Raw genomic sequence first — 26,704 nt, forward strand, 5'->3', positions numbered from 1 at the left:
ACAAAAACAAAACAAATAGCCTGGATGGTGTGCCATAAGTGTAATGAAGAAGTAATTAAAAACTCGTGGAATGTCTTTTCAGCAAAACTTGTAGCTATGTCTTGGCTAAATACTCAAAGGCCAATGGCCCTGTTGTTCAGTGTCTTCTTTTTAAAGAGAACTTCCATATCATAATTTAAAATTCTATTATGCCTTAAACATTTATGTAAATAACCTTTAGCAATAAAGAATTACCAGTTATATAACTTGCTTTATATACAAATCTAAATTTTACACACCAGGTAACAGAAAGCCGATGGGTATGTATTTTATCTTCACTGAAAAAATTTTTTTTCTGGCCACTTAGAAGTCAATGATAGATAGACTTAATTTCTACTGGATAAATAAACCAATATGGAGTTCCACAGAATTTTCACATTGTTTTGGTTATCTCAGAATCTGGCACAACAAACAGTTTGGGGGTTCCTTCAAAGGAAGAGTATCACCTATTCCATTTGGTACTTTTGCATTACCTTCTTAATAGTGAAAACTACCGGCTTTCAAGTCTAGTAAAAAAATGAGTTGAAAAATGAAAAGTTATTAAATGTTCCCAAAAGCTGAATTTTGTTTCCCTCTTGCTTTCAATAAATATGTATACTGAGATTCTAGGTTGACTAAGGATTAAAGCAGGGTACCATTCCACATTTTTTCCAGAAGAATGTGTCACCATCTCTTTCCATTTCAAGCACCGTGAAAACATTACTTTCCCACTTTATCAAGTAAAAGATAAACAAATATCAGTTACCTTCCCCCTCTATTAAATGCTGTAATAGTTTCAATACTACTGTCAACAGCAATTTAATAAACACTCAATTCCAGTAGGTACTGAGCTGGATTATGTAATAGCTACATTAAAAAGTAACATGAGCTCTGGCCCGTTGGCTCAGCGGTACAGCTTTGACCCAGCGTGTGGAAGTTCCAGGTTCAATTCCCTGCCAGGGCACACAGGAGAAGCGCCCATCTGCTTCTCCACCCTTCCCCATCTCCTTCCTTTCTATCTCTCTCTTCCCCTCTGTAAAGCCAGTAGTGGCCACAGCCACCATCACAGCCGCCTGGCCCATGCAGGTTCGCATAGGATTCGGACAGTCGGTAAAGAAACAACGTAGCCAAAAACTGGTGGGCCATCATCTTTAATCCTAGCTTGCACCCGGCGGGCAAGTAAAAACACACACTGGGCTCCAAAACCCACTCACATTCAGTGCTCACAAAGCTACTGACTTATCCGAGTTTCCTAGAATCAAAGGTTTCTAGCTTACCAGACTTATTCACCTTTGTTCCCCATCTCCTTCCTTCTCCCTGCACAAACTTGCTTCTCACTCAACACTCCACCATCTTGGCTGCTTCTCCTCTCCTCCACATGGTCTTTCTCTGCGCTCCTCTCTGCTCTCTCCTCTAATGATAATCTCAGGAAACAAGAGAACAAGCTCCTATTCTGCCCCTATTTTATAGTGTAGAAATCCAAACCTTTAATCCAATATACAAAATAGGGAAGTCTCTAATACAAAGTCACTTATCTGAGTCAAGATGGGATTGTACCACCCCACATCAAAAAGGGTGGGAAAGGGCCCTGGCCGGTTGGCTCAGTGGTAGAGCGTTGGCCTGGTGTGCGGAAGTCCCGGGTTCAATTCCCAGCCAGGGCACACAGGAGAAGCGCCCATCTGCTTCTCCACCCCTCCCCCTCTCCTTCCTCTCTGTTTCTCTCTTCCCCTCCTGCAGCCACGGCTCCCTTGGAGCAAAGATGGCCCGGGCACTGAGGATGGCTCCATGGCCTCTGCCTCAGGCGCTAGACTGGCTCTGGTCACAACAGAGCGATGCTCCTGATGGGCAGAGCATCACCCCCTGGTGGGCGTGCCAGGTGGATCCCGGTCGGGCGCATGCGGAGTCTGTCTGACTGCCTCCCCGTTTCCAGCTTCAGAAAAATACAAAAAAAAAAAAAAAAAAAAAAAAAAAAAAAAAAGGTGGGAAAGGCTTAATCCAAAAATTAAGCCCCAGGCTACAAGGATCCTGCCTGCCTACAGCCTGCCCCCAACACACATTAATATCACCTGGGTGACAGCTTCCATGTGGGCAATGCCATCTTTAACAAAGTGAGCATAATATATTTTATCTGCCCAACACCCTCCCACAGCCAAGGCTCCATTGGAGCAAAGTTGGCTCCCGTGCTGAGGATGGCTGTATGGCCTCCACTGCAGGGGCTAGATTGGCTCCGGTTGCAGCGGAGCAACTGCCCAGATGGGCAGAGCATGGCCCCTTAGTGGGCATGCCGGGTGGATCCGGTTGGGGACAGGTGGGAGTTGTCTGTCTGCTGCCCCCACCCTTCTCACTTCAGAAAAATACAAAAAACAAACAGACCCCAAAACAAAAAAATAACATGAGACTTAAGGCACATTTAAATTCACCACGAAGTCCTAATACATATGTATTTATTGCCTTATCCTGTATTATCTCTTAGGTCCTCTGAACTCTAACTTTACTATTATGGGAGCATTCAAATAAAATACGTAAGGAGTAAAAAAACCCAAAAAACTTTCAGGAAGAGTCAGAGAATAAGATTAGCTTGTCCTGCAGGAGACCATAAAATTAAACAGTAAAATTCTCAAAGCCTGTAGCCTATCTCACTTGCAAGCAAATGAGAATAAACCAAACCAACTCCTACATGACAAAGAATCGCTGGTCAGTGAACAAGTTCAGGTGTGGTTCTGGGGGGGAAAAAAAAAAAAAAAAAAAGCCATGTTCCCATGGCAACGTTGAATCGCCATTTTAAGCGTTTCCGCTGCCTCTCGCCTACATCACTTCCGGTGTTACCTGCGTTGTTACTGGGAGCGGTAAACAAGGTGTGCAAACATCTGGAGAGCTGACGGGATGCAGCAAGCCGGCGTGGCACGAGGCCGTGGCTGCACTCTGCTTCCACTGCTGGGCGTCCTATTCTTCCAAGGTGAGTAGCCCGCGGCTCAGACCCACTTCCGGTCGGGGGCTAGGGAAGATGGTCGCTGTTCCGGTTCCGGGCGCGGGGGTCTCAGGAAAGCCCCCAAGACGCTTCTGTGAAGAAAAGGAAGGAAGGATGCGGGAGGGTGTGGGTAGTCACCGCCCACTCAGTGGCGCTAGTGGTTTGTGAGTACTTTCTGGAGCCCCTGGGACCTCGACCACCTTGCGTGACTGCGATGCCTTCTGGTGATGGCGCGAGTTGTGTTTTGCTAGTCTTATGACTGAGGGACTCCGCTGTGGTTTTGTGGCCTGCGTGCCGTGATTAGGAAAGGGCAGTTCTAGAGTGTAGTAGTTTGTCCCAGTATTTTGGGAAAAAAGAACATGAGTTGGTAATTTTATGTTTGGTGGCTGATTAACAAGGCCTATGAAATAAAACGTGTGTTAGTTACAGGAAAGATGTGCTGTGATTTGATTATAGAGTCGTATTTTGTTGAGGAAAAAGCAACTGCTTTAACATTTTAATAGAATATTTATTTTAAAAATTGAATTTTATTGGGGTGACGCTGGTTAACATACAGGTTTAAGGTGCCCAATTCTACCACACGTCTCTGTATAATAGCACATTTTTTAAAAATACAAGAAAGGGCACTCAATTCTGTTAAAATGTTAATGTATAGTATTAACTAATATCAGAAGCACAGTTTTCATCCTATGACATTCTTAAAATTTGGCTAAGTTTTGCTTTTATGCAGTTTTCAAATTGCATACATTTTAATCCAACCTGATTACCTTTATTCTAGGGTGCAGTTATTTGCTGAATTAAAAAAAAACACATGAGCCTGACCTGTGGTGGCTCAGTGGATAAAGCGTCGACCTGGAAATGCTGAGGTTGCCGGTTTGAAACCCTGGGCTTGCCTGGTCAAGGCACATATGGGAGTTGATGCTTCCAGCTCCTCCCCCCTTCTCTCTCTCTGTCTCTCCTCTCTCTCCGTCTCTCCCTCTCCTGTCTAAAATGAATAAAAAAATAAATAAATAAATAAAAAAAAACAAAACAAAAAACAAAACAAAAAAAAACATGTATGTATGGGGTTTTTTGGAGGAAAGAATCATGTATTAGTGGAGCTAGCATCAAGATGAATTTTAACATATTTCTCTGTGAGTAATAGAAATTTCTGAAGGGGACCTTTAACATAAAGACTTAAGGTGTTCTAAATCTCAGTGGGTAAGGCTGGAAAGTTTTTATTTCTTTGATGAGTAATCATGCTGCCAGCACACTTCCTGATTCCTCCCAGTTACCTGTGTCATTACAAGTGTCCAGTTTTTCAGCTAAATTATTTTGCAATAGAATGTTTAGGTTGACCTACTGTCATTCCAAATAATAATCCTAGACCTCCTCCCCACTATGGCAAGTTCAAATACTGTACTATTTTAAAGAAATGTAGAAATTATGGGTGGGTTATTAAATTTGACATCATTTCACATCTAGCATGCATCAAATCTAGCAAGCCAAACTATTAAAACATTAAAAGTTGATTTTATGATCTGTATGCTTGTCAAATTGATTTATCTTTTGCCTTTTAAAAGTAAGATTTTTCTGAGCCCTGGCCAGGTAGCTCAGTTGACTAGAGTGTTGTTCTAGTATGCCAAGATTGCAGGTTCAATCCCTGGTCAGGGCACATACAAGAATCAATCAGTGAATGTATAAATAAGTGGAACAAAAAATTGGTGTTTCTTTCTCTCTCCCTTCCTCTTTCTCTAAAATCAATTAATAAAAACAAAACAGTTTTTTTTTGAGATATAATTCACATGGCATACAATTTACCCGTTTAAAGTGTACCCTTCAGTGATTTTTAGTATATTTACAGAATTGTGCAAGCATTACTACAATTTGGCATCATTTTCATCACCCCAAAGAGAAACTCAATACCCACTAACAGTTCTCCCCATTCCTTTTTCCCCTACCTTTTGGCATATATCAAACTACTTTCTATTGCTTTGGATTTGCCTATTCGGGACATTTTATAAAAATGGGATCCTATAATCTGTTTTTTTTCTGTGACTAGCTTCCTTCAATTAGCATGTTTTCAAGGTTCTTTAAAAAAAATCTTTTGAATCTGTTGGATGATACCTTTTGTTTCTTACCAGTGTTTATTTGTCTTTCCTCTTTAAAGATAAGACCCATTAAATTATTAGCTTGTTTGAATTCTCCCTAAGTTATTAATGTACCGCTATATCAGTTATCTAAGTACTAGTGCTACATCAGTTGTCTAAGTATGTACTAGAAACAGTAGGTGAGGCACCTAAGCTTGCTTGCTGCTTTTTTTTTTTTTTTCATGAGAGAGAGAGAGAGAGAGACAGACAGACAGACAGACAGGAAGGGACAGAGATGAGAAGCATCAACTCATAGTTGCATCACTTTACTTGTTTATTGATTGCTTCTCATATGTGAGGCTTGAATGGGGTACTCCAGCTGAGCCAGTGATGCCTTGTTCAAGCTAGTGACCTTGGGCTTCAAGCCAGTGATCATCACACTGATGATCCCACACTCAAGCTGGTGAGCCTGCACTCCAGCTGAATGAGTCCACAATCGAGCCAGCATCCTCAGGGATTTGAACCTGGGACCTCAGCATCCTGGGTCAGCACCCTATCCACTGCACCACCACCACTCAGATGAGGCACCGAAAGTTCTTAAACTTTCGCATTTCCATTTAAGTGGGCAATTTTATGGATCAAAGGCTGACAGATTTATATTTTGGAAAACTGTCAAAAATTTCTTATGTGATTTTCTTGTTTTCCTCCCAGATTAAACATTTTAATTATCATGAGTATTTCTATAGTTAGCTGTTTTTACCCGGTGATAAATTTTTTTACTCATGTGAAAAGATAAGTATAAGCACATTAGACCTACAATAGAAATTTCTGAATGAATGTAATATTGGATTGATATTCTTATTTTTATTATGAATGAAGGAGACAAATTATTTTATATCCATTGATTTAAAAAACAATTTTAGTATACTATTTATATATATAGAGAAAAGTGCACATGTCATAAGCATACAGTTCAATGAATTATCAGAAACTGAACAGTGGCGTTGGTATAGTGGTTAGCATAGCTGCCTTCCAGAAACTGAACACACTGGGTAACTTGCACCCGGATTGGGATAAAGGACATTGCTGGCACTCCAGAGCCTTCCCTGTGCTTCCTTCCAGTCCTTATCTCTTCTCCCCCAAGAGGAACCCACATCCTGATGGATAGATTAGTAATATAGACTAGTTCATTCATGGATCTTACTTTTCTGTAACTGTACATCTAAGACCTGCTTAAGTAGTGTTTAGATTTCAGGGACTTTACAGTAATATTGATAACTTTATGGCAAAACCACGTTCATGAACATGGAGTTCAAACATATCAACAAGAAAGATCTTGTAGGTATGTAGGTTTATTAACGGCGTACTTACTATATATAGTTCGGTAACCAAATTTGCTCAGAATTTTTAATTTTTAAAAATACTTATTTGTTTTAATTCAGTGAGAATAGGGGGGTAGAGAGACTCCTGCATGCACCCTAACTGGGATCCACCTGGCAAGCCCTCTAAGGGGAGATGCTTTGCCTATCTGGACAGTTTGCTTCATTGCTTGGCAACCAAGCTATCTTTAGCAACTGAGGCGGAGGCCAGGGAGCTATTCTCAGTGCCTGGGCCCATGGCTGTGGGAGGGGGAGAGAGGGAAAATGGGGAGGGGTGGAGAAGCAGATGGTTACTTCTGTATGCCCTGACTGAGAATCAAACCCAGGACGTCCACATGCCAGACCCATGCTCTACCACTGAGCCAACCAGCCAGGGCCAGAATTTTTCATTTTTATGTTTATTTTGTAAAAATTTTTGTCTTATAAAAAGGAAATTGTTGGTTTGGTTCAATGGAATAAATATTACTGAGCATCCACAATGTGCTAGGTTCTGTTTTGATTAGCTTAGCCTCTGTTGCAGAAGACAGGCAAGTCAACAGATTTTAGAATTTTGTACTAAGAGGCATGTTTCTGTTGTGCACTAGAAACCATAGGTGCACAGAAGAGGGCCCTTAATCTGCCATGAGGATACAAGGAAGACTTCCTGAAGGTGTCATCAAAATGAAATCTTTTTGTTTTTTATATTTCTTTAGAGTACAGAATTGCTCTTTAACAGCTTTATTTCCAGTATTTAAAAAAAATTATTTTTAATTTGTTGGGATGACATGGTTCGCCAAACCATATAGGTTTCAAGTGTGTAACTCAATATAACACCATCTACACACTGCATTGTTTCACCCCCTGTCCATAGCAAAGTCTCTTTCTGCCCTCATTTCCCCCCAACAGTGCCCTCCTCCATCTACCTCCACCACCCCTTCCTTTCTGGCTATTGGTACTCTGTTGTCTGTGTTTTATGTATTATTTATGTATATATTTTGGCTAATTCCTTCACCTTTCATCCAGTTACCTCACTCTCCTTCTCTCTGACAGCTGTCTGTCTGCTCCATTCCTATTTCTGTTTTGTTCATCAGTTTATTGTGTTCATTAGATTCCACATATAAGTGAGATCATACGGTATTTGTCTTGCTCTGCCTGGTTTATTTCACTTAGCACAATAATTTCCATGTTCATCCATGCTGTGGCAATCATTGCCTTCTTTTTACTGCCGCATAGTATTCCACAGCTTTTTATCTATTCATCCAATTATGGTTACTTGGGTTGTTTCCAGAAATGGCTATTGTAAATAATGCTGCAATGAACTTGGGGTTACATATATTCTTTTGTTTGTTGATATGTTGATGAGTGCCATTCTGACAGGTGTGAGGTGATATCCATTGTGGTTTTAATTTGCATCTCTGATGATTAGTGTTGTTAAGCAATTTTTATATGCCTATTGGCCATCTGTATGTCCTCTTTGGAAAAGTGTCCATTCATGTCCTTTGCCCATTTTTTAAGTGTATTGTTTATCTTTCTGGTGTAGAGTTTTATAAGTTCTTTATAAATTGTGGTTATTAACCCCTTGTCTGATATCAGCAAATATGTTCTCCCATACAATGGGTTGTCTTTTCATCTTTTCATTTTGTTGATGGTTTATTTTGCTGTGCAAAAGCGTTTTAGTTTGATGTAGCCCCATTTGTTTATTTTTAATTTTGTTTCACATACCCTTGGAGATATATCAGCAAAAATACTGCTACAAGAGATATTTGAGAGTCTACTGCCTATGTTTTCTTCTAAGATTTTTATGGTTTCATGACTTGCATTTAAGTCTTTTATCCATTTTGAGTTTATTTTTTGTGAATGGTGTAAGTTAGTGGTCTAGCTTCATTTTTTTGCATGTACCTGTCCAATTTTCTCAACACCATTTATTGAAGAGACTATTTTTTCTCAGTTTTATACTCTTGCCTCCTTTATCAAGTATTAATTAACTATATAGGTGTGGGTTTATTTCTGGGTTCTTTATTCTGTCCCATTGATCTATATGCCTGTTATTATTCCAGTACCAGGCTGTTTTGATTACAGTGGACTTGTAGTATAGCTTGATATCAAGTAGTATGATACCGTCCACTTTGTTCTTCATTATCAAGATTGCTGAGGCCATTTGGGTTCTCTTTTGGATCCATATAAATTGTTAGAATATTTGTTCTAGATTTGTGAAATATGCCATTGGTATTTTATTTTATTTTATTTATTTATTTATTTATTTATTTATTTATTTTTCATTTTTCCGAAGCTGGAAACAGGGAGAGACAGTCAGACAGACTCCCGCATGCGCCTGACCAGGATCCACCCGGCACGCCCACCATGGGGCAACGCTCTGCCCATCCTGGGCGTCGCCATGTTGTGACCAGAGCCACTGTAGCGCCTGGGGCAGAGGCCAAGGAGCCATCCCCAGCGCCCGGGCCATGTTTGCTCCAATGGAGCCTTGGCTGCAGGAGGGGAAGAGAGAGACAGAGAGGAAAGAGCGGCGGAGGGGTGGAGAAGCAAATGGGCGCTTCTCCTGTGTGCCCTGGCCGGGAATCGAACCCGGGTCCTCCGCACGCTAGGCCGACGCTCTACCGCTGAGCCAACCGGCCAGGGCACCATTGGTATTTTAGTAGGAATTGTGTTGAACCTATAGATTGCTTTGTGTAGTATGGACATATCAATGATGTTAATTCTTCCTATACATGAACATGGTGTATGCTTCTACTTGTTTGTATCTTCCTCAATTTTTTTTTTCAATGTCCTATAATTTTCTGAGTACAAGTCTTTTGCCTCCTTGTTTAAATTTATTCCTAGGTACCTTTTTGTTGTTGTTGTTGTTGCAGTAGTAAATGGGGTTGTTTCCTTAACTTTCTTTCTGATAGATCATTATTGGTATATAAAAACGCCACTGATATCTGAATATTAATTTTGTATCCTGTTACTTTGCTGAATTCATTTATTAGGTCTAGTAGTTTTTTGGCAGAGACTAGGGTTTTCTATATACAGTATCATGTCAGCAATGACACTTTTACTTTTTCCTTTCCGATTTGGATGCCTTTTTTTTCTCTTTTTTTTTTTTTTTGTGTCTGATCAAAATTAAATCTTAAAAGAAGAATGAAAGTTACTTATAGATAAAAGAGTGAGGAAAATTCCAGAGATACAGAAGAACATAAACAAGACATGGAGACATAAAATACCTTTCCAAGCAAATTTTCTGAAATTTACTTTGATTGAGTTAGCTTAAAGCATACTGGGTTACTTCCAAACATACCTCTGTGGGCAGGAGGCTGGTGTGCTAAAAGCTCCAAATGGCTTTCAAGGGCTGATTATGTACATCTCTTCCTAACTCAGCATTGGAGGCTGCCTTTGTAGCTTGAAATTAGCCATGGTGAAAATATTTTATTACAGAAATTGTCAAACCCTACATATCTGATTTTTTTTCCTTTAGCTGTTTAGCAGCACACCTGTGGAACTAATAATTGGTTTGGTCCAGTCTGGGTCCTTCGCTGAGCTGGGAGTAGGGTCAGTTGCTAGTTATTCTTAGTTTGCTCCTCTCTCACTAGGTCCTGCACTTCCCTTTTCTGTTCTTCTCTACTCCCTGGAAAGCTGATCCTTTAGATTGCATCAGCCAGGCTTTCTTTCTGTGGCTCTCACTTAGGTTTGGTCAGTGGGAGGCATTGGCAGATTAGAGGGCAGGAGGTGAAAGACATCAGGGCATTTCCTCCCTACTCCCTCCTTGTCTTAGTGCATGATCTATAGTGGCTGTGTCCCTCTGTGGCTACAACTTCTATCAGGTAGCCATAGCTCTATACCATACCAGGCTCTGGTAACACCATTTCCCCCTTTGCTCGTTCAGGCTTGGGGATGGCAAAGGCTTTATGCCTTTGTTGACTTCCTTTACCATGAGAAAAGTCCCTTTAGAAAGTAGTCCATACAATTTTCAAAATTGCTGCTGATTGTGCCTTCTCTTTCCTGCATGGACCAGCATCTTTCCCCAAGCTCTTGGGCCACATTGAAAAGGTTGGAGAGCCAAAGAAAATTTGTATTGTTAGGAAAGGAGATAGGGGGAATGGATAGAGCTGGCAACAAATAAAAGCTCACTACCTTCAATTTGAAATCCTGTTGTGGTGATATTCAATGGTATATCCAATAATATTTGGATACTCAGAGGCAAGTCATGACTAGCAATATAAATTAGGGAATCACTAGCCTATTAGCAGTTATTAAATCTATAAAAGTGGATAGGATTGTCCAAGGAGAATGTGTTAAATGAAAGATCATGGACTCATGGTGGAACTCTAAGGAACACCCGTGTTTAAGGGGTGGGTAGGAAAGGGGGATCCTTAAAAAGAGATTTGACAGGAATTTGTATGTGTGTGTGTGTATGTGAATATATAACACAATCAGTGTGGACGGTTGGTTGGAGGGAGACTAGTGAGATTCTGATTTATAACTCTCTAATCCATATTCTTTGTTCTAAACTGTTTGACACACAGAGAATAAATATTTTACACTTTGTAAAAGGCCAGAGAATAAATATTTTACACTTTGTGGACTACATGGTCTCTTGCAACCACTCAACTCTGCTGGAATAGCACAAAAGCATTCCGACACAGTATGTCAATGAGTCAACATGGCTGTGTTCTAATAAAACTTTTTGTACGGCCCTGGCCGGTTGGCTCAGTGGTCGAGTGTCGGCCTGGCATATGGAAGTCCTGGGTTTGATTTCCGGCCAGGGCACACAGGAAAAATGCCCATCTGCTTCTCCACCCTTCCCCCGCTCCTTTCTCTCTGTCTCTCTCTCCCCCTCCTGCAGCCAAGGCTCCATTGGAGCAAAGTTGCCCCAGGCACTGAGGACCGCTCCAGCCTCAAAGGAGCAATGCCCCAGATGGGCAGAGCATCGCTCCCTGGTGGGCATGCCGGGTGGATCCCGGTCGAGCGCATGTGGGAGTCTGTCTCATTCCTCCCCACTTCTAACTTCGGAAAAATACAAAAAAACCCACATTTTTTGTAGATATGGAGGGCTATATTTGGCCTGTGTGTCATAGTTTTCCGACCCTTCCCTAAACCAGCTACCTCCTTGACATCATCCCTTGTGTATCTCAAAGGCACCTTAAATTTATCCACAGTCAACTTATATTCTTTCCTTCCAGGCTTAGAACTTTTCTAGTCTTCCCTGGATGTGTCAGTGAATGGTATCACCCAGTCAGGAACTGGGGGGTCATCCTTGACACTCTTCTTTTTCTAACATTCCATGTCCGATCCATCACCAATTCTTGCTGATTTTACCTTGTAACTATTGTTGTCTTCCTAGTTCTCTCCTGCCCGCTCCCACTATCTTAGATCAAGCTATTCTTATTTCTCACTTGACTATGGTAGTTGCCTCCTCAATAATCTTATTATATTCACTCAATAATCAATAATCTTGGCTCCCCCTGATTGTCTTCCCTAGAGTAATCTTTTAAAAATGCAAGCTTTACCATATCTTTTAATCACTCAGTATCACATCTATGTATTTTTTTTTATGTGAGAGGAGGATAGATAGACTCTATCCTGGACCCTGACCAGGATCCACCTGGAAGCCCCCGTCTGGGGCTGATGCTTGAATTAACTGAGCTATTTTTAGTGCCTGAGGCTGATGCTCAGACCAGCCAGGCTGTCCTCAGCACCCGGGGCCAATGTTCAAACCAGTTGAGCCACTGGCTGTGAGAGGGAAAGAGAAAGAAGGGGGAGAAGAAGGGGAAGAGAAGCAGATGGTCACTTCTCATGTGTGCCCTGATTTGGGATGGAATCTGGTACATCTGCATGCTGGGCCAATACTCTATCCACTGAGGCAAGCAGCCAGGGTCCACATTTACGTATTTTTCACAGCTTCCAATTTCTCTAAGAATAAGGAACCAAATTTTTAACTTCCTTCTTACCTCCTGGCCATATCTCATTTCTCTCTCTTTGTGTTGCAGCCATACTGCCTTCATTTCAGTTCTCTGACTTGACTGTACTCCTTGGCACAAACCTTTACGCATGCTGCTCCTTTGCCTGGAATACTCTCATTACCTATTACCCTTCAGACTCATCTCAAAAGTAACTTTTTCAGGGATGCTTTCATTAACCACTCCCTGCTTCCCTACCATGACAAGTACAGTCCTCATAGCCTTTCTCTTTGTTTTTTCTTCACAGTGCTTATTAGAGCTTGTCATTATACATTTGTCTTTATGATTTGATAAATATATGGAACTTATGTATTTTAAGTTCCAAAGCAGGGAGTGTATTTGCTTTGCTCACATTTAATTCCATGCTGAGAGGGTGGCACAAAACACTGCTCAATGAATACATGTATGAAGATTGAGTGAACGAGTGAGAGAATTTGTCATGGAAGCCTTGGTATAGAGAAGGTAAAGCAGTCCCTGCTGCAGAGAGAGCCAGTAAAATCAGGGTAGAAAAGTACCTACTGGGGTTTTAATTCCTTATATTTTGCAGTTTTAAGACCTGATGCCTTTATCTGAAGTGGCAGTAGAATCCAGCTTGTACTGAAGGGTCCAGCAGTGGATGGGATGGGAGAAAATGATATTAGGTGTAGAAGTGGGCTTAGAAAGGAAAGAGAGAGGAGTAGTTGGTAATGAATAGTATTCCAGGGTTAGGGGAAGATTGTTGTTGTTTTGTTTGTTGTGATTTATTGGTTTGCTTGTTTTTAAGGATGAGAGAGACTTCTTTGTGTTTAGAGGATGAGAATAGAGAGTCTCTCTTGGAAGGGAGAGGTTGAAGATAGTAGAGAGGGTTTTTCTGCTAGAGCAGGACTTGGAGGGGACTGGTCGAGGGCTGAGCAGAGGAGTTGACCTTGCATAGGAAAAGGGGCATGGCACCCTATGAGATTGGAAGTAAGGATAAATGCGGATGCAGGATGTTGTGTGGCTGGTCAGTGTGTATGGCCTCAAGTTTCTTGAATAAGTAAGAGGAGACATTTTCTTCTGAGAATGAGGGGCTTGTAGGTATACAGAGGATGAAAGAGAATTGCAGAGTTTGAGGATTCAGAACAAGGAGCTAACTAAGGCTGGGTAAAGGGCCATCAGTCTTCATTAATGGCTCAGCTATGGATGGAATCCATGAATTTCTTATGGTAACTATCTGTGCAGTTTTGTGATTTTCCTCCTTCATTGTACCACTAGGAGTGGTCACATAGGCGTGTAGGGGTCTTAGTAATGTTAAAAAATACTGTAAAGGAGGGATAGGAAGAGAGTGGGTGACTACAGAGCACACTTTATTCCTGTACTAGGATTTCTGGTGACCTGTCCACTTTTTTCTTTCAGTCACTTTCTGCCTACTCCCCTCCTTCTGAATTTTGCCCTCAAGGTCATTGCATTAACCTGACCAGGCGGTGGCGCAGTGGATAAAGCATCAGACTGGGATGCGGAGGACCCAGGTTTGAGACCCCAAGGTCGCTAGCTTGAGCATGGGCTCATCTGGTTTGAGCAAAGCTCATCAGCTTGGACCCAAGGTCGCTGGCTCGAGCAAGGGGGTACTCGTTCTGCTGAAGGTCCGCGGTCAAGGCACATATGAGAAAGCAATCAATGAACAACTAAAGTGTTGCAACGAAAAACTGATAATTGATGCTTCTCATCTCTCTCTGTTCCTGTCTGTCTGTCCCTATCTATCCCTCTCTCTGTCTCTGTAAAAAAGAAAAAGAAAAAAGTTTGTTGCATTAATTGAGGAAGTTGTCTTTTGAAACTGAGTGTAGTCAATGGTATATGTACTTGAGTAGCATTACGTGCTACATGTAATGAGATCATTGAAGAAGGAACAGTGACCTGCATCAAGGAATGGGGTCGGCCCCACAGGGGGCTGATAGTTGAGCTGGGTTTTGAACCTATGTGAGCACCCAGCTCACATGTGGGGGGTGTCGTGTGGGGAAAACAACCCAGACAGGATTGGTAGGGATGGGGAGAGCCTTCCAGACAAAGACATTCCAAGAAAGGCACAGTAGTGTGACAGGACATAGTAAATTTAGGAGATGGCAGAACATTCAAGGCATGGTGAAGGGGATGGGATGGGTAGGTGGGTAAAGAAGCAAAAGTTTGGGACCAGATTGTCCTTATTTGGGTTTTATTCTATAGCCCAATAGAGAATTGTTGAAGGATTTTGAATATTTATGGTGTTTATTTTAATGATAGTAGCTAGTATTTATTGAAAGTTTCTATTTCAGGTGCTATGCTAAGTATTTTGTGGTTGTCTTAAATAATCTTATTAGGTCCTCACAGGGACCCAGTGAAGTAGATCTTATTATTCCCATTTACCAAGTGAGGAAATAGAAAGTTGAACTGATTAGGTAACTGATCAAGTTCTTATAGCTAGAAAGTAGCTGGTCTAGAAGTTGAAGTCCAGGTCTATCTAATTCTAAATCCATATTTAAAAATGTCTCTACTGTACTTATGTTTTAGAATAAAGGAATGGAGTATAGGGAGAGTGTAGTTTATCCATTTCCACCTTCCTTTTTAAAGAACTGGATCAGGAGTGAGGACTCAGGAGAGAGCAGGTACCGAGGGATGAAAGCTTTCCAGGCAGAGGAATGGCATTTGCAGAGGCTTGGAAGGAATGACAAGTTCAGCCTGGCAAAGTTAGAGAGGATGCTATTCATGAACCAAAAGTAATTGTCATCTTTGGGATGGGTCATATTCTTATTAGAGTTGTGAGCTCAGTCTTGGGCTCCTCCTTTAAGAGGAATGTGAACAGACCAGATTGTCTAGAGAGGAGCAAGAAAAATGATTCAAAGCAGCAGAAATAAAGGAGTGGAATGGATGACTCATAACTGGGTCTGTGATAGGAAGGGTTGGGAGAGACCAGCAGAACTGAAGAAGTGGCAATAATGATGATGAAACTATCTAACATGCACTGAGCATTTACTCTGGGTTAGTTAGGCTTCTCAGTGTTGTACATCTTTTAACTCATTTATTCCTCACAACGAGCTTCTAAGATAAGTGCTATTCTCATTCTTACCAAAGTGAGAAACTGAAGACGTAAAGAAATGTGCTAAGACCACAGAGCCGGCAAATGGTAGTACTGGAGCCTTTACTGGAGGACTCTATGTTTTCAGGACAGTGCATGGGTTTACTGTCTTTGAGACCTTGCTGCTCTGTTTGCCTTTAGCCTGCCAGAAGAATCATGACTTACTTTCTTAGAAAAGGAAGCAGGAAAAATAAAACACTGGTGGCTTACTTTCCTAAAAAATGGCTCCCTAGTGGGGGAGATAAATTTCTTCTCGCCATTCTCTGAAGGCAGAGGGGATTGGTTAGAAGTTGGTGCCAACTTCTTTGGGGTAGTAGAGTGTCAAAATTGGATAATGTGGTGGTTTTGGAAAGAGTAAGTCTCTCGGGAATTTGAATATGATATTTTAATTTTACATTTTAGAAGGCATTAAGTTGTTCTGTTTTCCTTTCCCTGATTTACTTTTAATGGATGTGTGATTCGTTAACCTATTTTAAGAAAGGAAAAAACAAAACAAAACTAGATAGCACCTTTGGCAGTTTTATAAGATTCTTTGAAAAAGAAACATACTGTTCTTATTTTCTGTTCCCATTTTGCTAGTAGTTGAGGCAGTGGTTAACTCTCGGGTTACAACCTTGCTGTACTTAGGGTAAGCCCCTTAGTCCAGTGGTCCCCAACCTTTTTTGGGCCACGGACCGGTTTAATGTCAGAAAATATTTTCACAGACTGGCCTTTAGGGTGGGATGGATAAATGTATCACGTGACCGAGACAAGCGTCAAGAGTGAGTCTTAGATGGATGTAACAGAGGGAAGCTGGTCATTTAAAAAAAATAAAACATCATTCAGACAAATATAAATAAAATGGAAATAATGTAAGTTATTTATTCTTTCTCTGCGGACCGGTACCAAATGGCCCACAGACCGGTACCAGTCAGCAGCCCGGGGGTTGGGGACCATTGCCTTAGACCACAACAGCTGACATATTGAGAGAGAGAGAGAGAGAGAGAGAGAGAGTGAGTTTTGGGGGAGTGAGTGGTGTCTTTTAGTCTGTTGTGGGCTGACCTGCTTGTTTAACCACAAGTCTGTATTTAGAAAAATGTTGTTGCAACCAGCTTTTAAATTTTTATCCAAACATTCATCCTCTGATTTAATATTGTAAAATGATAAAAATAGTATCCTTGAGTAATGTAGACATTCATTCCTTGTCCCTTTGAACTTGTGTGAGAAGGTATTTATTGCTATGGTTTTTATGAAAGCCCTAAACATGATAACATCTTTATATTGTTTAATCATTTGTATATTCCACCCGAATGAAAACACTTTAAATGTTTGGGGTTGCTTTGATTAGGTGCTCACATTGTCCTTTCCTTGGACATTAAAGTGGATGCTCATGTTCGGGGTTATGTTGGAGAAAAGATCAAGCTGAAATGCACTTTCAAGTCGACTTCCTCTGTTACTGACAAACTCACCATAGATTGGACATACCGCCCTCCCAGCAGCAGTCGCACAGAATCAGTAAGTGTATATTTAAAATAAATTTCTAGCCCTGACTGGTTAGCTCAGTCGGTTAGAGCATTGTCCTGAAATGACAAAGTGGTAGGTTTGGTCCCTGGTCAGGGCACACATGGGAAGCAACCAAGGAATGCACAACTGAGTGGAACAACAAATGAATGCTCCCCTTCCCCCTCTCCTCTCTCCCTTTCCTCTCTCTGTCTCTCTAAAAATCAATTAAAAAAAAAAAAAGCCCTGGCCAGATAGTTCAGTTGGTTGGAACGTCGTCTGGAAGTACAGAGTTGCTGGTTTGATCCCCGGTCAAGGAACATACAGTAACAGCTCAATGTTCCTGTCTCTGTTTCCCTATTCCTGCTTGTCTCTTAAATGAAACAAAACAGAACAAAAACAAACAAAACTCTTCTTTGAGTCTTCTGTGGTCAACACCTCTGAAATCTTATTCCAAGTCCCATGTACTCCTTAGGTCTTCTCATCTTAGAATAGGAGATGATCTTTTACTCCACCTGACATTCATTTGGTCATATAAGTCTTTTTATTCTTCTCTGTAAGAATTTTGCAAATAAGCTATAGGAAAAATTGTCAGAAATTCAGAGAAAATGTGGTTTAGTTTTGTTTCCTCTTTGTTGTTTCTTTTTGCATGGCTTCATAGCTTTATTTTCAGATTCCTTATACTGAAAAATGGCACCTCCTAGACTGTTGGATAGAAAAATTTCGTAGGTTCCAGGTTTAGACATTTTTTTTCCTAACGCTGCTCATTTCCTGTCACGTGAAGTTGTCTCAGTGGGTGTATCTGCTTCTTTATCTATACTCTAGATTTATCTTGGCATTTTCTCCAAACTGTGTAAACATCTGCACTGATTTATATTATTCCCTTAGAAGGAAATGGTGGCACCTTATGTTGATGACAGATGGTCTTGCAATATTTGCAGCAGTATACTTTAGTCACACATATAAAACACATTCATGGTTCAAATCCTGTTGGGGATGTCTGACTGAAGATAGCCATGCTACAAAATACCCTTTCTCTTTGTGCTTCCAGCAGTATCCTTAGCTCAGGAGAGATGCTATCAAGAATGTGGATGTCATGATTATATATAAGATTGTATATTTGAAGTACCTGTTGTTTGTTTTTCCTGTTTCCTTCATTGGAAAAACTTCCAGTTTGATTTTAATGTATATCTTTGAGTTTTGCATTAGGAGCTGTTATTGAATGTTGTGTAGCTTGGGGGTTGGTAGGTGACTCCAGTGAAGGAAGCTAGGCTCTATTCATGGTCCCTTTTTTTTTAGATTTAAAATAGTTCACTTTATTTTGATTGGTTGGAAACTATGACTAGCCTTACTGGCTTTGCCTCTGTGGCCAGAAGTAGGAGAGAGAAAGCAATGGCAATTTTTTTCGGTCAGTAACTATGCAGATTTTTTTGGGTCAGAAACCTTAAATGCCAACAGCAAGCTGTTCTCACATGGCGCTATTCTCTGTAAGGCTGGTCAAAGTTGGAATTAGTGGACCTTAAAAGTCACATAATATTATGTTGCAGTTATGTGGTCAGTCAGGGTTCTGTGAGACTAATCAGTTAGCAAGCATTGGAGTCTCACTAATTTCACTTGGAATTAGAGGTTAGATTCATCTCGAAGATACACAGTAGGTTTTGTTTTATCAATAAGGAATTTCACACCCTTTTATGTTGATGCTGGTAATCAGCAGAAGGCATTCTTTACCTCCCTTTTTGGAACACATATTATTTTGTTACACATATTATTTCTTAATATCTGTATTTTCCACCAGGCTGCAAATTCCATGAGAACAAAGACTGTGCTTGTTTGGCTTCCACTATATCCTTTTGCTTAAACATAGTGCCTAACTCATAGTACGTGTGCAGTAAATATTTGTTGAATGAATGCATGAACAAATGAACCAATAAGTGATTCAGCATCTTCTTTGGGAAGTTGCTCTTCAAAATTGGGCAATTGTTCCTAAGTGGTGAGGTACCAAGTAAACAAAGAAAGAGGAAAGCCTTGACTCTTGTGTAAGAGAGAGAGAGAGAGAGATCATATTGTGTTGTAGTACCTGCTGGGCCTACCACCAGATATAGTTAGGTGCTTTTGGTGATGAAGTGTCTGATCACCTCCCTGAAGCAGCTTCATTTTAATTCAGCATATATTCATTGAGTATTGATCATGCATTTGACTTAGGATTTTTGTTTATTGCTTAGATAGATAACTTGAGACTCAAGTCTTGATTACATTATACCCTCCTGGTGATTTTTGAGAATATACAAAAATCTCCCCTTTCCCATTTAGTAGGTCTGTGCTTTCGAGTGATTCACTTAGTTTTTTGTTTTTGGCCTTGTTTGGCCCTTTCTATAAACTTGAAACAGTCTACTTACCCCATATATTGTTGTCATGAGACTCAAATGACTAAATGCATAGAAATCATTTGCAAACCAATCTATATGAATAGTAGAGGCTACTTTGGAATAGGGTTTCTCAATTTTGGTACTGTCAACATTTTAAGCTGGATAATTCTTTGTTGTAGGGACTGTTCTATGCATTGTAGAATTTTTAGTAATATCCTTGATCTCTACCCACTAGATGCCAGTAGCATTCCCCCTAGTTTTGACAACCAGACATTGCTGAGTGTCCCCTGGAGGGCACCATGTCCCCGGCTGATAATCACTGCTTTAGGACTTAAGGGAGAATCTAGAAGAGGTTCCAGAGTTAGGGCACCAAGATCCTTTCATCAGGCCTTTTTCTGATGTTCCATCAACCTGTCTTTTAACCTAAGGGATGGAGGTGAACAAAGCATAGAAATTGCCCAACTGAGAAAACCCATTATACATTTGTATTTTACTTTAGACCTATTAAGCTTTAGATTTTTATTGCATTTTCCAAATTAACTATTTTTTTTCTCATGGTATTGCTTTCTTAGATTTTTCATTATCAGTCCTTCCAGTACCCAACCACAGCAGGCACATTTCGAGATCGAATCTCCTGGGTTGGAGATGTGTACAAAGGGGACGCATCCATAAGCATAAGCAACCCTACCATAAAGGACAATGGGACATTCAGCTGTGCTGTGAAGAATCCCCCAGACGTGCACCATAATATTCCCATGACAGAACTAATAGTCACAGAAAGGGGTAAGCTACCTGTCAGCAGCCTTCTTCTGCACGACTCGGAGACTACTATGGTGCTTTCTGGAGAGACCCATGATAAGCAAAGCTACCTATCTCTGTAAGCCAGCTGGTCTTTGGAGCATTCTGCCTTCCTGAATTGTCTATTAAGATGACTTTTTTAATCTTTATTTTGCAAACTGAAGTTTTTCTTCAAATATTGTCATAGTTTCTCCATTCTTGCCTTCTCCCTTTTTTTTACTTCAGGGGACCAGAGGTCTTGTGGGATGTATGTCAAATCCTTGAATAAATGGAGGGTTGTTATTTCTGTGAGATAGAAGTCATTCTGGTTTTCCTAATTTGTTCATAGCATCAGTTACGAGACAGTGTTCTTGTCTGCGTCCTTAAAGGGTACCCTTCACCCCAATGATGGATACAGCATGTGTCTTTTATGTTGCAAAGACCAGCAGTTTCCTTTTAGTATGAAATGGAGAGTAGGATAAAGACAACCTTTGGAGAGTAGGATAAAGACAACCTTTTCCCCCCACATTATTCCCTCTTAACTATGAGTGGTCATTCTAGTCTTTAGTTGAATTTGAACCAAAGACTTAGAGATACAGGAGTACATTATTATTATTACTTTTTAAGACAATAACCTTTAAGTTTCAAAGACATGAGCACATTCCTACTGGTGGTGGGAATAGAAATTGATATTGTTTTTCTGGAAAACAGTTGTTAGTATGAATCAGATCCCTTAAAAGTATACATTCTTTAACCTAGAATTCCATTTTAAAATTTTATCTTAAAGAAATAGAGTTAAACATGAAGATTTATGTACAAAGATGATCATCGTCATATAACTCATATTTCCAAGAATGAGAGGACTGATTCATTAAACTTCTCAATATGATGAATACCTTGCAGCTATTAAAAAAACATCTGGAAGTAACTTTTAATAGACATGGAAAATACCTATCATATATTGAGTAAAACAGGAGGTTAGAAATAATATGTAAAATATGATTCATACTTTTAAAAATATACACTGCCTTCCCTAGATGCAGACCCATATAAACACTAATGTGTTAATCCTAGGTAGTAGGATTATAGGTAAATTTTCATTCTCTTTTTGTTTATGTTTTCTACCTTTTCTACATTGGATATATTTCTTTTGTAATGAGAAGAAATGCAAGAGCAAAAGTAAAACCTATCTTATGTCAAGGGAAACATTTTGCATGTCTCTCTCTTTTACCTTCTCTTTTTCCTCCTCTAGGTTTTGGCATCATGCTCTCCTCTGTGGCCCTTCTTTCCATTCTTGTCTTCATTCCCTCAACTGTGGTGGTTGTTCTGCTGCTGGTGAGAATGGTGAAGAAGTCTACGGGGCTGAAGAAGAGGAGCAAATCTGGCTATAAGAAGTCATCTATTGAGGTTTCAGATGAGTAAGTCCAGCTGGAGCCCTGAGCGGTAAACCCATTGCCTCTTCAGATCCCTGCTTTGTTGATAGTACCCAGGTCCCTAGCCATGTCTTCCTTTCTTCCAGGCTGTGTTACTTTCTGCAGGTGAAATTTCATTTTGATGAGAATAGTTCTGCTGAAGGAAGGTTGAATAGTTCTTGGTAGGAAAGTTGAAAGTGAAGCCTGTGGATATTGATTTGGAGAGAGATGGAGGGGTTTGATAGTATGGTCCTAGTTTCCTGCTTTGGAAATCAGATGGTATGATTATTTGGTTCTGAATGTAAATTCTGAGGTGGATGTCCCATTCTTTCAAAATTAACAGGAAATTTCAAGTCCCATTGCTTCCTTCCATTTCTTCTCATTCAGTCTGCATTCCAGCTACAGTGAGCTTATTTTTCTTTGCTCATTCAGGTCATACTTCATCCTCCCCTGGAATCCCCTCATTGAGCATTTTTCCTTTTTAACCTGGAATACTCTTCCTTATCCTCCAAGACCAAGTTGCAGTGTCCCCTTTCCTTGAGTTTTCCTGAGTCCTACTGGGAGAACTGGTCACTCCCTCCTCTTTGCTGCCATAGCAGTTTGACCTTAACTTCATTAAAATATTTATCACACTGTATTATGACATACATGTTAAGTTTCAAAAGGTCTCTCTCCCCCATGAGACTGAACTCTTCAAGGGACTGTGCTTCATTAACATCTTTGTCCTCAGCCCAGAGCAATGCCACAGACATGCTTGGTGCTCAGTACATTTCCAAATGAATGACTCTGACTAGCTCCTATTTTTTGAGTACTTACTACATATATGCCAGGCACTGTGGTATGTGTTTTACATGTGTTTATTTTTTATTTACTCCTAACCACTGTCCTTTAAGCATACCTGCAATTTATGGGTGAGGAAACAGGCTCATGGAGCTTAAGTAATTTGCCCTGTCATCCTGCTAATAAGTGCCTTAACTGGAATTTAATGCCAGACCTGTCTGACTTCAGCGCCTGTGCTTTTAGCTGCTCCATTACAGTAAGCTAGTGACTGTTCTGACTTGGTTTGTTCTTTTTTTTCAGCACTGACCAAGAGGAGAAAGATGATTGCATGACAAGGCTTTGTGTTCGTTGTGCTGACTGCTTGGTAAGCCCATGCCATTTCTTCTGTTCCCTGTTCATATTTCACTTTTTTGCTTACTTATGGGGGTACTGTGCAGCAGAGGGTATGCCCATAGGTCCAAAGCATGGTATCAACCAAAGTCTTCCTCCAAAGCATTTTGGTTTCATGAGACCCCGCCTGCAACTCTAATTGTTATTTTTTTGTTTTCTGTTGCATGGGCACAGAGCGGTGTCTTTGGATTAGGGAAGGGAACTGTGTAGAACAGTCTCTGCTGACTGACAGAGAACATTCTGAGAGAGGAGTGTCCTTTGCTACTGAGGTCATGCCAGGAGAATCCTGCTGGCTGGATCTAGAGCCCTTTCTGTAGAGCCTCAGTCCCATCCCCCCCCACCACCAGGGAATTAGAGTGATAGAACCTTTTTGGTGATGGCTTTGTCAATAAGAAATACTCAGATTATAAAGCCAGACTTTTTATTTAAATTTCAAAAGGCCATCATCCTTCCCTTTTTGAGCTCCTGCTGTGACTGGTAGGCTTGTGTTGCTATCCCAGGATCCTAGGGAGAAGAAAGATTCTTTGATGTGGTAAAACTGGAAACAGGTCAAAAGCAACTTATGACCTAATAGAAAGCACACCTGTCATTTCTGGGTTTAAACTTGAGCCCTCTTTCTACTTATTTCCAAGCTCAGCAATGAACTAGATGACCGTGGCCTAATTACTCATTGCTGTGTTCTCTGTTTCTCTTTCTCGCATGTACTTGAGTATAATAGGTAGGAGAAGGGAAAGGTTGATAGTGCCAGTGGAGAGGATCTAATACCAAACCTTTAGGGTTTGGATATTTAGATAACACAAAAGAAGTAATTGTCTATAATATTATTATCCATGTTTCAGATATTAATTCATTCAAGTTATTCATTGAGCAACTGACATGTGCCAGATATGATTCTAGGTACTTAGGAAATAGTGAACAAAACTGACAAAACTCTTGGATGTCAAAAAACTTCCCATACATTCTTTTTTTATTTTTTTCTTTAGTTTATTATCATTATATTTTTTTCTTTTTAAGTGAGATGAGGGGAGATAGTGAGACAGACTCCCACATGCGCCCTGATCAGGATCTACCAGGCATCCTCTGGGGCAGATGCTTAAGTCAACTGAGCTATTGTTAGCACCTGAGGCTGATGCTTGGACCAACCAAGCCACTGGCTGTGGGAGGGAAAGAGAGAGAGAAGGGGGAGAGAGAGAGGGAGAGAGCAGCAGATGGTTGCTTCTCTTATGTGCCCTGACTGGAAATTGAACCTGGTACGTCCATATGTGAGACTGATGCTTTATCCACTGAGCCAACTGGCCAGGACCTTTTATTTTTCAATTACAGTGGACATACAATATTATATTAGTTTCAGGTGTACAACCCAGTGATTAGACATTATGTAATTTAGTAAGTGATATTCCCAATAAATGTACCCACCTGCTACCATACATAGTTACACAACATTATTGACTACATTCTCTGCTGTACTTTACATCCCCATGACTATTTTTATAACCTCCAATTTGTACTTCTTAATCCCCTCACGTTTTTCTCACAGCCCTCCAACCACCATCCCATCTGGCAACTGTTGAAATGTTTTCTGTATCTATGAGTCTGTTTCTCTTTAGCTTGTTCATTGATTTTTTTTTTTAAATTCAATTTTTGATAGTATGTATTTATTGCCATTTTATTATTCATATTTTTGATATTTTTTTCTTCTTCACCTTAAGACTTTTAACATTTTATGTAATACTGGTTTGGTGGAGATGAACTCCTTTAGCTTTTACTTGTCTGGAAAGCTGTTCTTCAATTCTTTTTTTTTTTTTTTTTTTTTACAGAGACAGAGAGTCAGAGAGAGGGATAGATTGGGACAGACAGACAGGAATGGAGAGAAATGAGAAGCATCAATCATCAGTTTTTCGTTGTGACACCCTAGTTGTTCATATGTGCCTTATCCACGGGCCTTCAGCAAACCAAGTAACCCCTTGCTTGAGCCAGTGACCTTGGGTCCAAGCTGGTGAGCTTTTTTTGCTCAAGCCAGATGAACCCGCGCTCAAGCTGGCGACCTCAGGGTCTTGAACCTGGGTCCTCCGCATCCCAGTCTGACGCTCTATCCACTGCACCACTGCCTGGTCAGGCTGTTCTTCAATTCTTAATGATAGCCTTGCTGGGTAATCTTGGATGTAGGTCTTTGCTTTTCACCTCTTTGAACATTTAGTGCCAATCTTCTGTCCTGCAAAGTTTCTGTTGAGAAATCAACTGACAGTGTTATGGGAGCTCCCTTGTAGATAACTAACTATCCAAAGCTTTTTTCTTGCTGCCTTTGAGATTCTCTTTTTGTGATTAAACTTTTGCATTTTAATTATAATGTCTTGGTGTGGGCCTCTTTGGGTTCATCTTGTTTGGGACTCTCTGCACTTATTGGACTTGTATGTTTTATTCCATCATTTTTTTTTTCATGCCTAATTTTTATTCTGGAATGTAAAGCTCTTTTTAAATTATAGTTGACATACATTATATTAGTTTCAGGCATGCAACATAGTGAGATTTCTCACATATATACGTTACAAAGTAATCAACACAAAAAGTCCGCTATCCATCTGTCACCATGCAAAGTCATTGTGATATTACTGACTTTGTTCCCTATGTACTCTTTTACATCCCGGTGATTTATGTTACAACTATAAATTTGTACTTCTTAATCACCTTCACTTTTTTGCCCATACCCCAACCACACAACCTTCTAGAAACTATCAGTTTTTCTTTATCTATGAATCTGTGTGTTTGTTTCATTTTTTTAGATTCCACACATAAGTAAAATGATACAGTGTTTGTCTTTCTCTGACATTTCACTTAGCACAGTACCCTCCAGGTCTATCCATATTGTCACAAATGGCAAGATTTAATTCTTTTTTATGACTGAATAATGTTCCAGTGTGTGTGTGTGTGTGTGTGTGTGTGTGTGTGTGTGTGTGTGTATGTGTGTATGTATCCACTTCTTTATCCAGTCACCTATTGATGAAGACCTAGGTTGCTTCATTATCTTGGCTATTGTAAATAATGCAGCAGTGAAATAGAGGTGTATATATCTTTTCAAATTAGTGTTTTGTTTTCTTTATATAAATACCTAGAAGTGGAATTGCTAGGTCCTTCTTTGTCCCTTATTATAGCCTTTGTTTTAAAGTCTATTTTGTCTTGATACAAGTATTGCTGTCCCAGCTTCCTTTTTTTTTGTTTTTTGTTTCCATTTTCATGAAATATCTTTTTATCCCTTCACCTTCTGTCTATATGTGTCTTTTTATCCATTCAATCACCCTACGTTTTTTCAGTGAAACACTAGTCAATTTATATTTAAGTAATAATTGCTAGGTATGTACTTATTACCATTTTCATTGTTCTCATACTAGATTTATAAGTGATTGGTCTATCTTTACTATGTTTGCCTTTACTAGTGACTTTTTTCTTTTAAATATTTTTATATTTCTAATTTTGGCCTTTTCTTTTCCACTTAAAGAATTTCCTTTAACATTTTTTGTAATGCCAGTTTACTGGTGATGAACTCCTTTAGCTTTTGCTTATCTGTGAAAATCTTGATCTCTCCTTCAATTTTGAATGATAACCTTGCTGAATAAAGTATTCATGGTTGTAGGGTTTTTCCTTTCATCATGTTGAATATACCATGACACTCCCTCCGGCCTGCAAAGTTTCTGTTGAAAAGTCAGCTGATAGTCTTACGAGTATTCCCTTGTATGTAACTAGTTGTTTTTCTCTTGCTGCTTTTAAGATTCTACTTTTATCTTTAACTTTTAACGATATAATTATAATGTGTTTTGGTGTGGGTCTCTTTGTATTCATCTTGTTTGAGACTCGGTGCTTCCTGGACTTGGATATCTGTTTCCTTAACCAGGTTAGGGAAGTTTTCAGTCATTATTTCTTCAGATAGGTTTCCCATCCCTTTCTTACTCTCTTCTCTTTCTGGGCCCCCTATTATTTGAATGTTAGTATACTTGATGGTGTTCCAAAAGGCCCTTATGTTATCCTTATTCTATTTAATTATTTTTTCTTTTTGATCTTCCAATTGGATATT

The 26,704-nt window shown here is 40.0% G+C and overlaps 1 protein-coding gene across 1 annotated transcript in view; it reads left to right on the top strand.

Moving 5' to 3' along the window:
* The first annotated feature begins 2,837 nt into the window (after positions 1-2,837).
* MPZL3 (myelin protein zero like 3) overlaps positions 2,838-26,704 on the top strand; it is a 31,376-nt gene continuing 7,509 nt past the window's right edge. Inside the window, exons 1-5 of the mRNA XM_066372441.1 lie at positions 2,838-2,974; positions 16,762-16,928; positions 19,852-20,062; positions 21,309-21,474; positions 22,549-22,612. Of these exons, the coding sequence (XP_066228538.1) occupies positions 2,902-2,974; positions 16,762-16,928; positions 19,852-20,062; positions 21,309-21,474; positions 22,549-22,612 (681 nt within the window). The 5' untranslated portion in view covers positions 2,838-2,901. The remainder of the gene's footprint in view (positions 2,975-16,761; positions 16,929-19,851; positions 20,063-21,308; positions 21,475-22,548; positions 22,613-26,704) is intronic.

Source organism: Saccopteryx leptura, chromosome 1 (assembly GCF_036850995.1).
Source record: "Saccopteryx leptura isolate mSacLep1 chromosome 1, mSacLep1_pri_phased_curated, whole genome shotgun sequence".
Lineage (NCBI taxonomy): Eukaryota > Metazoa > Chordata > Mammalia > Chiroptera > Emballonuridae > Saccopteryx > Saccopteryx leptura.